At 50.5% G+C, this 13,506-nt stretch overlaps 1 protein-coding gene across 1 annotated transcript in view; it reads left to right on the forward strand.

Moving 5' to 3' along the window:
- Positions 1 to 281: 281 nt before the first annotated feature.
- The window catches only part of chrng (cholinergic receptor, nicotinic, gamma), a 53,088-nt gene continuing 39,863 nt past the window's right edge, over positions 282 to 13,506 (forward strand). Inside the window, exons 1-3 of the mRNA XM_084312864.1 lie at positions 282 to 351; positions 11,645 to 11,781; positions 12,338 to 12,382. Of these exons, the coding sequence (XP_084168990.1) occupies positions 294 to 351; positions 11,645 to 11,781; positions 12,338 to 12,382 (240 nt within the window). The 5' untranslated portion in view covers positions 282 to 293. The remainder of the gene's footprint in view (positions 352 to 11,644; positions 11,782 to 12,337; positions 12,383 to 13,506) is intronic.

The following is a 13,506-nucleotide window of genomic DNA, read 5'->3' on the forward strand; positions in this document are numbered from 1 at the left end:
AACACCCCCCCTCCCCCCCCCCTCCTCACGCCCCCCCCCCCCCCCCCCCCCCTCACTCTCACCCTCTCCCCTCAAGCCCTGACCCTCATACCTCTGCTCATGTGCCTCTACACCACACACACACACACACACACACACACACACACACACACACACACACACACACACACACACACACACACACACGCAAGGGGGCCAGGTGGCCCTCAACCCTAAGCGGTAGTGTCTGTGTGTGAAGCAGATAGGTCTCTGCTTTGTTCCCAGGCAGACAGCACTCAGTCACAGACACACAGATGGATTCTAGAGACTCTCTTTCACTCCTGTTGATACTCGCCACATTATGGACCACAGGTAGGAGCGCTTGTTTATCACTACTACTGTACGTAACTGCTGGGTTTGACACTGTTGTGTATTCAAGATTCACGATTCAAGAGATTCGAGAGATTCGAGAGTTTTATTCACCACATACATACCAGAGGGCATACAGTGAAAAGCGTTTGGCCATGCCCGCTTCGATTGTGCAATGAAAACAATAGTAATAGTAATAATGATAAAAAAAAAGATAACTAGATTAGACATGGTAAATAGTCTTGTTAATAAAATCGCTTAAAGGCACTGGGTCCTATGTGTACATGCCCTATACAATGTGCAGTTTTTCTTCTATGTCCTATGCTATACTTGCCGTTACTATGCAACAATCACAACAAGTTATTTTCTTAAAGTGTGTGTAAATTGTGTGTTTAAAGTGACCTGTGGTGTGTTTGTGTGTGTGTGTGTGCGAGTGCAGAATGTTGTGTTGTGTGTGTGTGTGTGTGTGTGTGTTTGTGTGTGTGCGAGTGCAGAATGTTGTGTTGTGTTGTGTGGGTGCACTTGGTACGCTGGATTGTCACTGTGTGCACTTGGCAGGGGTGTAAAGTACTTGAGTAATTGTACTTTGTTACAATACTTAAATACTGTTTTCGGGGGATTTGTCCTTTACCAGGTATTTGTTTCGTATTATTAGGTTTGTATACTTTCACTTAAGTATCATTTCTGGCACTTTTTACACCCCTGGCACTTGGTACGGTTGATTGTCACGGTGTGGCGTGACGGTATGCATTCAACGTAGCTCTCGTTACTAGGGATGAAGCAGATATAATAATAATAATAATATTATGTCCTCAACATGAGACTATTGTATTGCATTGTTTTATGTGATTTTCTAGATAAAGCCCTGAATGAATGCACCACTAGGTGTTAGTGACTGTGAATGGATGAATGAATGAATGAATGAATGAATGAATGAATGAATGAATGAATGAATGAATGAATGAATGAATGAATGAATGAATGAATGAATGAATGAATGAATGAATGAATGAATGAATGAATTAAGTTTAAAAAACAAACACACAAATAAAATTACAAGTTGGTCGAAAAGGTTAGGGCTGAAGCTACAAGCTTGTAAATGCCCTAACCCAGTGGCGTGTAGCTTTATGCCAAGCAAGCAGTGCAAAAATTTACCATAGTGGCATGCAGTAATGCGCCTTTCATTTTCCGCCGCCCAGCGCCCAGGTCGCGCGGAAATAGGCTGTCTATTGCCATTCTCTTTGACAAACTCTAACCTTAACCAGCTCCTTAACAACGCCTAAACTTAACCGTTCTAACCTTAACCAACTCCGAAACAATGCCTAACCTTAACCTTAACCTTAGAAATTATATTGCCATTCTCTTTGACAAACTCTAACCTTAACCAGCTCCTTAACAGCGCCTAAACTTAACCGTTCTAACCTTAACCAACTCCGAAACAATGCCTAACCTTAATCGGCGAAAGAATACACGTTAAAAAAAAATCACGTTAAAAAATATTTTTGATGGGATTCGAACTCGCCAGCAAACAAGCCATAGGATCCACAGCCATGTGTCCTTGCCAATTGAGCTATTTGCTAGATACTGAATAAGGGGCGGTGACTTATATATATTGAGCTCCGCTCGTGTCGCATGCGCGGGCACCTCGCGCGAGCACGCCGGCGCACGCACGCACCTGAGCGAGCACGCCGCCGCCGGTGCACGCACGGTAGCATTTGTCTGAAAAGAAGGGCGCTTTACCGCACTAGCGTGCGGTGACGAATGCGGAAGCATTTTTGCACTGCTTGCTTGGCATTAACGTACAGGCAACCCAGTGCATCATCTCAAATGTATCGTTGATCTTCGTTATCAACCAAAAAAAAAAAAAAAAAACATATTAACAACAATCGGCAATAAAAAAAATCGGAACAATCGATCTAATCAATTTGATTCAAAAACACATGGTTAACCGTCCGCGGCATGTTTCTCAAGAATACGTTGTTTGAACTTCCTTTTGAAATCATCCCACCTTTGAGCTCTTCAAATCTGTTCAATCAAACCTGTCAGAGGGACGCATCATATTCCAGTCTCATATTGTAGTCTGTCTTCACTGGACCATCAAGTCACATCATAGTAGTAGTAGTAGTAGTAGTAGTAGTAGTAGTAGTAGTAGTAGTAGTAGTAGTAGTAGTAGTAGTAGTAGTAGTAGTAGTAGTAGTAGTAGTAGTAGTAGTAGTAGTAGTAGTAGTAGTAGTAGTAGTAGTAGTTTGCGGACGACTCAGCCCTGCTGGTCTCTGACAAGAACAAGTTACAGGTTGAAAAAACCCTCAGCTCGGAACTAGGCAAAATCTGCATATGGCTCGCTGATAACAAACTATCATTACACATGGGCAAAACAGAGTCCATTCTCTTCGGTTCAAATAACAAACTCAGCAAGACCGACGGCTTCTCAGTTACAGTGGGTGACAATATTGTCACAAGGAAAGATGAAATTACATACCTGGGTTCCATCCTAGAGGCTAATCTCTCCTGTGACAAAATGGCATCCAATGTAATAAAAAAAAGTCAACCAACAAACTAGATTCTTGTACCGGATCTACTCTCTGGTAAACAAGAATACCCTGAAGACTCTGGCAGGAGCACTCGTTCAAGGGTACTACGACTATGCGTGCACCTCATGGTACCAAAGCACCTCAAAGGCGCTAAAAACAAGATTACAAACATCACCAAACAAACTGGTCAGACTACTACTTGACCTTACTCCTAGAACCCACCTCACCCCTGCCCACTTTGACAACCTAGGATGGCTTAGAGTAGACGACAGAGTACAGCAACTTGCAATGGGCCTGGTCTACAAGATACACTATATGACTAAGGTACCCATGTACATGTCAAAATACTTCCCAAAGGTCAGTGAATACCACAACCACAACACCAGAGGAAGCTCAACAAATCATGTTAAACCCAGATTCGGCTCAAACAAGGGACTACACACGTTTCGCAGTTATGCCACATCAATGTGGAACGCCCTACCCAAAGCTGTAAAGGAATGTGAATCCCTACCCACATTCAAAACCGCTGTTAAAGAGCACCTACGGGAGGCTGCAATTCGAAACTGGCCACCCACCGTAAATGCCCAAACCCCCCACCACCTCCTAATAGACAGTCTCCTCCCCACCGCATGTATATATTTTCTCCCCGCCGTATGTATATTTCTCTCCCACCCACCTACCCCCTCCAAATGTATAGTCTCCACCCCACCGTATGTATATTTCTCTCCCCCCACCCCCTCCTAATGTACAGTCCCCTCCCCATCATATGTATATACTCTGTCAGGATCTATGGGTAACAGTACTGTATATTTGAATACCGTTTATGTCACAAATGTATCAGTACTAAATACCTGTATGTCCCTATGCCATAAATGTCATGTATGTTGTGTATGTCATAAATGTCAATATGAATTGAAAATGGGGGACCCTGATGTAAACAAGACAAACGTCTTTCTCTGGTCTGCATCCCCTTAACAATTGTGTGTATTGAGCCGTACTGTATTGTACCCATTCTGCAATCTGTTTTCTGTTTTCTGTTTTCATTCATTCATTCATTCATTCATTCATTCATTCATTCATTCATTCATTCATTCATTCATTCATTCATTCATTCATTCATTCATTCAGTAGTAGTAGTAGTAGTAGTAGTAGTAGTAGTAGTAGTAGTAGTAGTAGTAGCAGTAGCAGTAGCAGTAGCAGTAGCAGTAGCAGTAGTAGTAGTAGTAGTAGTAGTAGTAGCAGTAGTAGTAGTAGTAGTAGTAGTAGTAGTAGTAGTAGTAGTAGTAGTAGTAGTAGTAGTAGTAGTAGTAGTAGTAGTAGCAGTAGCAGTAGTAGTAGTAGTAGTAGTAGTAGTAGTAGTAGTAGTAGTAGTAGTAGTAGTAGTAGTAGTAGTTTATTCAGTCATCACACACAATACAATATGCACAATCATTTAACAATATTTGATTTGGCAGTGACTGAAAAGGTACAGACTGAAGAATTAAGACTCCAAAACAGTATTCTAAAAGAAATTAACAAAAAAAAAAAAAAAGTATTACCATTACCATTTTCTTAAAAACCAAAAGCGAATTACTCATTCTTAACTGTATGGTGTAGTGACTACAGTATTGGTTCGTGTTCATCTTCTGACTATGTTGTGTAGTGGGAGGGAACTAATGATCTGGCACCGGGGCCAGAGGGGACATCTATTTAGGTTGCACTGGTTGTTATTCATTCATTGCTGTGCTGGGATTCATGTGCTGGTGTTCTTGTTTACTGACGTGGCTTTGTACATTAAACAAGCATTACGTTACCTCCGTTTATTCCTCTTTCCTCCGGGCACTACACTGGTGACCCCGACGTGGATTTTTGTTACGGCGGATTGTGTACAATAATCAGCGAACGAACATTCTTTCAAAATGTCCGGACGAGGAAGACGTTCTGGCCATCGGCAGCCATCACCATCCCCCGTCAGGGAAGCGCAGGGTGCGCGCGCGCCCACGATCAAACTACCTGAGTTCTGGGAGGCGGCTCCAGCTGCATGGTTTGCTATTGTGGAGGCAAACTTCAACAAGAGCAACGTGGATGACGACGACGACCGGTACAACCACACGGTGGCAGTGTTGGGCAGCTCCACCGCAGCTCGAGTGGTAGGTTTTTTGTCTGATCCCCCGGCGACGAACAAATATGAGCGCCTCAAGACCCTACTGCTAGATACATTCGAACTGTCCGCTGCAGAGAGGGTGCGCCGCTTATTTTCTATGTCGGAATTGGGAGACGAGAGACCTTCTGCCCGCATGGAGAGGATGCTGAATCTGCTGGGGAGAGAAGACCCCATGATCCTCTTTACGGAGCTGTTCATGCGCACGCTGCCGGCACAAGTGAGGATGGCACTGGCCAACACCGACATCGTGGGCCCCCGCGCCCTGGCCAGGGAGGCGGACCGTTTCGTTTTGGCCATGCCTCAGCGGTCCACCGACCTGCTCGCTCCCGCGACCGCCCCGCCACCGGACCGTCGCAGGAGAGCGAGGGATGACGCCAGGCCTTCTGGTCAGCACGGTAACGCAGCGGGCCATTGCTTCTTCCATGCCACGTTTGGCGCCAAGGCCAGACGGTGCCGCTCACCCTGCACCTTCGGACCTACGGGAAACGGCGGGGCCGGCGCTCAGTAGTGGCCCTGAGCGCTGGCGTAACCAACAGGCTGCTCTTCATCCGAGACACCGCCTCTGGTCGCAGTTTCCTTTGCGACACGGGTGCCCAGTGGAGCATCATTCCGGCAGAGAGGTCGGATGTGGCAAAAGAAGAGCGCGGTCCGCAGTTGGCGGGTGCGGACGGCACGCCCATCCGCTCTTACGGCACAAGGGCGGTGGACGTATGCTTCGGAGGACAATGTTTTTCGTGGGATTTTGTCGTTGCGGCTGTCACGTTCCCCCTCCTTGGCGCGGATTTTCTGTGCGCCCACAACCTGCTGGTGGACGTGGGGAACAAGCGCCTGGTCAACTCGCAGACTTTCGCTTCCTTTGCATGTACGCAGGGGGAGGCCATCTACGGCGGGTGGTCCAATACACTCGCCGAAAGTGACCAGTACCTTCGGCTGCTCGCTGAGTTCCGCGACCTGGGCAAGCCCACTTTTTCCTCGCCCACGGTGAAACACGGGGTGGAGCACCACATTGAGACCAGTGGGCCGCCCCTCTACGCCAGGGCCAGACGCCTCAACCCGGAGAAGCTGGCCGTCGCCAGGGCGGAGTTTGCGCACATGGAGCAGGTGGGCATCGTTCGGCGCTCGAACAGCCCTTGGGCGTCTCCCCTGCACATCGTTCCTAAGTCAGACGGTGGGTGGCGCCCATGTGGGGACTACCGCCGCCTCAACGACGCGTCCAAGCCTGACCGCTACCCGGTCCCGCATGTCCAGGACTTTGCGGCGAACCTGGCAGGCAATCGCTTCTTCTCGAAAGTGGACCTGGTACGGGGGTACCATCAAGTGCCGGTGCACCCCGAGGACGTCCCCAAGACGGCCGTCGTCACGCCCTTTGGGCTTTTCGAGTTCTTGCGAATGCCGTTCGGCCTGAAGAACGCGGCGCAGACCTTCCAACGCCTCATGCACTCGGTGCTCCGGGACCTGCCATTCCTCTTCGTCTACTTGGACGACATCCTCGTAGCGAGCGCCACTGAGGAGGAGCACCTGTCCCACCTCCGAACCCTGTTCTCACGGCTCAGCCAGCATGGGCTGATCATCAACCCGGCGAAGTGTGAGTTCGGGCGGGGCGCCATCGACTTCCTCGGGCACCGGGTCTCCGCAGAGGGGGTGACCCCCCTCCCCTCGAAGGTGGAAGCTGTCGCCGCGTTTCCGCGCCCCCGCACAGTCAGCGAGCTCAAGGGGTTCATCGGGATGGTGACTTTTTATTATCGTTTCCTCCGCCACATCGCTCACATCCTGCGGCCTCTGTACGACGCCCAGAAGGGCAAGACGATGAAGCAGCCGGTGGACTGGACGGCGGAGCGGGTCAAGGCTTTTCAAGACACCAAGGAGGCCCTGGCCCGTGCGGCCATGTTGGCCCACCCCTCGCCCTCGGCGCCCACCGCTCTCACCACGGACGCCTCTGATTTTGCTGTGGGAGCGGTGTACGAGCAGTGGGTTGGGGACGCCTGGCAGCCGCTTGCCTTCTTCAGCCGCCAGCTGTCGCCCAGGGAACAGAGGTACAGCACGTTCGACAGGGAGCTCCTCGGGCTGTGGCTTGCTGTCAGGCACTTCCGTTTCTTGCTGGAGGGACGTGAGTTTACGGCCTACGTGGACCATAAGCCGCTCACGCACGCCATGTCCAAGGCGGCGGAGCCGTGGTCCGACCGCCAGCAGCGCCAGCTCGCCTACGTGTCCGAGTTCACCACGGACATCCAGCACGTTGCTGGGAAGTCCAACCAGGTGGCAGATTGTCTCTCCAGAGCGGTGGTCGGTGCGGTGCAGCTGGGTTTGGACTACGTCAGCATGGCTGCGGACCAGGCCGCCGATCCTGCCGTCCAAGCTCTCAAGTCGTCGGACACTGGACTGCGCCTGGAGGAGGTGGTGTTCGGTGACGCGGGGGCTACGCTCTTGTGCGACGTCTCCATGGGTCAGCCACGGCCGGTGGTCCCCGCCAACTGGAGGCGCCCTGTCTTCGAGGCCATACACAGCTTGTCTCACCCTGGCAGGAAGCCGTCCTCGCGACTGGTGTCGGAGAAATTTGTGTGGCAGGGGCTCAAGAGGGATGTGAGAGCCTGGGTCGACACGTGCACCGCCTGCCAGCGCGCCAAGGTGCATCGGCACATCAAGGCCCCCCTGGAACAGTTCTCTGTGCCCGAGCGGAGGTTCGACCATGTCAACGTGGACCTGGTGGGACCGCTGCCCCCCTCGCACGGATACAACTACCTTTTCACCATGGTGGACAGGACGACTCGCTGGCCGGAGGCGGTCCCGCTCTCCTCAACGACGGCCCCCGACCTGGCCCGGGCATTCATCTCGGTGTGGGTCTCCCGCTACGGCACCCCGGCTGATCTCTCCTCTGACCGTGGCTCACAGTTCACTTCGGAACTGTGGGCGGCGGTGGCGGAGAGTCTGGGGGTCAAGCTCCACCGTACGACCGCCTACCATCCGCAGGCAAATGGGCTCTGCGAGCGTTTTCATCGCTCCATGAAGGCCGCCCTTCGAGCCAGCCTCACGGACGGCGACTGGCTGGACAAGCTCCCGTGGGTCATGCTGGGGCTCAGGACGGCGCCAAAGGAGGACCTCCAGTCGTCGTCGGCCGAGCTGGTTTTTGGACAACCGCTACGGGTCCCCGGTGACTTTATTCCCAGGTCGACAGAGCCCTGGTCTGCCGCTGCTCAGCGCGCCTCGCTGCTGGACAGCGCCAGGACTTTCGTCCCGGTCCCGACTACGCAGCATGGGGTCCCTACGTCGAGGATGCCCCCGGAGCTGCACTCGGCGAGGTTCGTGTTCATCCGTCACGATGGCCACAGGACTCCGCTACGCCCTCCTTACGACGGACCCTTCCGCGTCATCGAGGCCAGGGCCAAGAACTTTGTGGTCGACGTGGGGGGTAGGCCTGAGTGTGTTTCCGTGGATCGCCTCAAGCCGGCACACTTGGACCTTGAACTGCCCCTGGACTTGGCCCTGCCGCCGCGCAGGGGCCGGCCCCCGGTCCTGCCCCCGGTCCTGCCTCCCCTGCCACGCCGGGGCCATTCCCCCCTGCGACCCCTCGGACCCCCCGCCGCTCGTGAGCGTCTGGTCACTGACCCCCATCCTGCTCGGCAGGAGGAGGTGACGGACGCTGTCACACCCCCTCCCGCACCTCCTGACTTTACCTACAGTCGTAGGGGCCGGGCCATACGCCCTCCTCACCGTGAGGATTTCGTATTATTGAGGTGAACACTGGGGGGGCTGGTGTAGTGACTACAGTATTGGTTCGTGTTCATCTTCTGACTATGTTGTGTAGTGGGAGGGAACTAATGATCTGGCACCGGGGCCAGAGGGGACATCTATTTAGGTTGCACTGGTTGTTATTCATTCATTGCTGTGCTGGGATTCATGTGCTGGTGTTCTTGTTTACTGACGTGGCTTTGTACATTAAACAAGCATTACGTTACCTCCGTTTATTCCTCTTTCCTCCGGGCACTACAATATCAGCATTGTTCCACAAGTTAACCCCAATAATATAAATACACCTCCTTTTAATCCCTGTCTTAGCTTTTTGAACAGTACATTTACAAATATCTCTCAAATCATATTTTCTTTCATGTATTTAAAAAATAACGTTGCACCCGGTTCGGGAGTAACTTTGCTTTAGCTCTGTACATTATTTGCATAATTTTATAACAAACCAAATCATTAAATTTCATATTTAATGTCTCGTAATGTCTCAGTCCTGTCTCCTATTGTATTGTATTGTAGTCTCTCCCTGCTGGACAATCAAGTCACGTCTTTGCTGTTTTGTTTTACACTAAAGTCAGCCGTGGTCATCTTGCCAATGTTGTTACAACACACATTGTAGTGAGAACTGGGCTCGAGATACATTTTTTTGTAACATTGAAGGGATATTTGATAACCTCCCGTCCTCTTGTTGTGCTCTCATCAGCCGTGACATCAGTCAGAGCAGTAGATATACGTTACATACAGGGGGTGCAGCTGTAGCAGGGCTTATTGGTGTGTGGGGGGGGGGGGGGGGGGGGGGGCGGGGGTGCAGGGAATGCACCTCTACCAGGGCTTATTGGTGTGTGGGGGGAGGGGGGTGGGGGTGCAGGGAATGCACCTCTACCAGGGCTTATTGGTGTGTGGGGGGGGGGGCTCCTGAGAGTACACAGTGCCCAGACGAGTAGGGGGTATCTGCAGAGCCACAGAGCCCAGGCGTGGACGGATTTGAGGCGGGGCTTCGTGGCGTAGACAAGTATTCAAGTCAAGTCAAGAGTTTTAATTGTCACGGCATACAGGTATACAATGAAATGCGGGTGGTCTTGCCCGCAACGATGTGCGATACAGTGGTACAACATATAATAGAATCAAAAAATGAAAAAACAACATTGTGCAGTAAACAGGTAACAGGTAACATGGAGTGACATCTCGGTATCTGTACATAGTTATTTACAGAGCATATGGGACATGCTAGTTAGCTTTGGTAGTGCAATACACTGTTCCTGTTATTCTAATTTAAAGTGTCCTTTCCTTTTGGCCATAAGTGTGCGACATGAGTGTGTGCCCGCTCATGTTAAAGTGTTAAGTGGCTGCTCGTGTGTGAGCGTGCACAGCGTGCGTGTCGTGTGTGTGTTCATGTGTGCTTGTGTGTGGATAGTTCAATGTTCTGAGCACTCAATGTTCATTGTTCAGGGCTCTGATGGCCTGGGGGAAGAAGCTGAGCCTAAGCCGCTCTGTCCTAGTAGCTGGGGTTCGCAGGCGTCTGCCTGACCTCAGCAGCTGAAACAGGCTGTTATTGGGGTGGTGAGGGTCTTTCATTATCCTGCAGGCTCTGGATTTGCACCTCTTGTTGTATAGAACCTGCAGGGGGGGTAGTGCAATACCCGTGGTACGCTCGGCTGAGCGCACCACTCTCTGTAGGGCCTTCTTGTCCTGTGCCGTGCTGTTTCCATACCAGGCAGTGATGTTTCCGGTCAGGATGCTCTCCACAGCTCCTGAGTAGAAGGACTGGAGTATCTTCCCCGATACTCTGAACTTCCTTAACTGTCTCAGGTGGTAGAGGCGCTGTTTCGCCTTCTTTACTACTGTGTCTATGTGTGTTGACCATGTCAGGTCCTCTGAGATGTGGACCCCCAGGTACTTAAAGCTGCTCACCCTGTCCACGGTAGCCCCGTTAATCATCAGTGGTGTGTGCGTCTCCTGCTGTCCTCTCCTATAATCCACGATCAGCTCCTTGGTTTTACCAATGTTCAGGAGCAGGCTGTTGTCCTGGCACCAGCGTTCCAGTACCTCAACCTCCTCCCGGTAGGCCTTCTCGTCGTTGTCCGAGATCAGCCCCACCACCACCGTGTCGTCTGCGAACTTCACTATGGAGTTGGAGCTGAACTTGGCCACACAATCGTGTGTGTAGAGTGAGTACAGCAGGGGGCTCAGAACACAGCCCTGGGGGGACCCGATGCTCAGGGTGATGGTGTTGGAGGTCTGACCCCCACCCTGACCGCCTGGGGTCTTTCGCTCAGAAAGTCCAGTACCCAGGCGCTCAGGGCGGAGCTCAGACCTAGCTCGATCAGCTTGTCCACCAGTCTGGTGGGGACTATGGTGTTGAACGCTGAGCTGTAGTCAATGAACAACAGTCTCACATAGCCCCCCTTCTGACGGTCAAGGTGCGAGAGGGTGCTGTGCAGTACCTGGGAGACCGCATCGTCAGTGGACCTGTTTGTCCTGTATGCAAATTGCATAGGGTCCATATCACTGGGGAGGGAGGCACAAATGTGGTCCTTGACCAGCCTCTCGAAACATTTCATGACCACAGAGGTGAGTGCCACCGGTCTGTAGTCATTTGGACATGTTGGGGAGGGTTTCTTCGGTACCGGAATAATGGTAGACATCTTGAAGCAGGCAGGGACCACTGACTCCGCCAGGGATTGATTAAATATGGTGGTGAACACCGGGGCTAGCTGGTTAGCACAGGACTTAAGTATGCGTCCTGTTATTCCATCTGGGCCAGCAGCCTTCCTGCATCCCCTTAACAATTGTGTGTATTGAGCCGTACTGTATTGTACCCATTCTGCAATCTGTTAATACAATTCTCAATCAATCAATCAATCCCTCCCTGCTGGTCCTGCAGTGTGGGGCATCAACCTGGAGGGGGAGCTCTTCAAGGACCTGATGAAGGGCTACAACAAGCACGTCCGACCCATGGAGCAGAGGGACGAGATAACCAAGGTCTCCATCAAGGTCACGCTCACCAACCTCATCTCTCTGGTGAGGAGACTTGTGTGTGTGTGTGTGTGTGTGTGTGTGTGTGTGTGTGTGTGTGTGTGTGTGTGTGTGTGTGTGTGTGTGTGTGTGTGTGTGTGTGTGTGTGTGTGTGTGTGTGTGTGTGTGTGTGTGCGTGTGTGTGCGCGCGCATGTGTGTGTGTGTGTGTGTGTGTGTGTGTGTGTGTGTGTGTGTGTGTGTGTGTGTGTGTGTGTGTGTGTGAGATAAAGAGAGAGAGAGAGAGTGTGTGTGTGTGCACGTGTGTGTGTGAGAGAAAGAAAGAGAGAGAGTGTGTGTGCGCACACGCGTGTGTGTGAGAGAAAGAAAGAGAGAGAGAGTGCGTGTGCGCTCCCGCTCGCATGTGAGAGAAAGAGAGAGAGAGAGAGTGTGTGTGCGCGTGTGTGTGTGAGTGTGTGAGAGAAAGAGAGAGAGAGTGCATGTGTGCGCGCACGCACGCGCGTGTGTGTGAGAGAAAGAGAGAGAGAGTGCGTGTGTGCGAAGGGGGAGAGTTTGTGTGCAAATAATGTACTAACAAAAAAAAAATGATCTATCCATCTTCAGAATGAAAAGGAGGAGGCCCTGATGACAAGTGTCTGGATTTTAATGGTAACGATACATAAATCATATTGACATGGCCGTGAATTATGGTACATCAAGATTCAAGATTCAAGTATTCAAGTATTTGTCATGTACACATACACAAGACATGAAGTGAAATGAAGGTGGCCATGATGACCGCCTCGATTGTGCAAAGATACAAATAATAAAATAGAATAGATAATAAAATAGACATGGTAAAAAGTCATACGAATTTCATTTCATTTTTATTTATTCGTACATGGAATTATTACAGTCCAACAGTACATATTAATATGCTCCACAAAATTCCATGGCCGAAAGGAACAGGAAGAAGAAAATTATTATCTGTACCTGCCCCTACACACATACAGTACAGTACATAGACCTTATTGTACCTGCCCCTACACACATACAGTACACTGATAGACCTTATTGTACCTGCCCCTACACACATACAGTACACTGACCTTATTGTACCTGCCCTACACACATACAGTACACTGATAGACCTTATTGTACCTGCCCCTACACACATACAGTACACTGACCTTATTGTACCTGCCCTACACACATACAGTACACTGATAGACCTTATTGTACCTGCCCCTACACACATACAGTACACTGATAGACCTTATTGTACCTGTCCCTACACACATACAGTACACTGATAGACCTTATTGTACCTGCCCCTACACACATACAGTACACTGATAGACCTTATTGTACCTGCCCTACACACATACAGTACACTGATAGACCTTATTGTACCTGCCCCTACACACATACAGTACACTGATAGACCTTATTGTACCTGCCCCTACACACATACAGTACACTGATAGACCTTATTGTACCTGCCCTACACACATACAGTACACTGATAGACCTTATTGTACCTGCCCCTACACACATACAGTACACTGATAGACCTTATTGTACCTGCCCCTACACACATACAGTACACTGATAGACCTTATTGTACCTGCCCCTACACACATACAGTACACTGATAGACCTTATTGTACCTGCCCCTACACACATACAGTACACTGATAGACCTTATTGTACCTGCCCCTACACACATACAGTACACTGATAGACCTTATTGTACCTGCCCCTACACACATACAGTACACTGATAGACCTTA

Source organism: Notolepis coatsorum, assembly GCF_963971535.1.
Source record: "Notolepis coatsorum genome assembly, chromosome: 4".
Lineage (NCBI taxonomy): Eukaryota > Metazoa > Chordata > Actinopteri > Aulopiformes > Paralepididae > Notolepis > Notolepis coatsorum.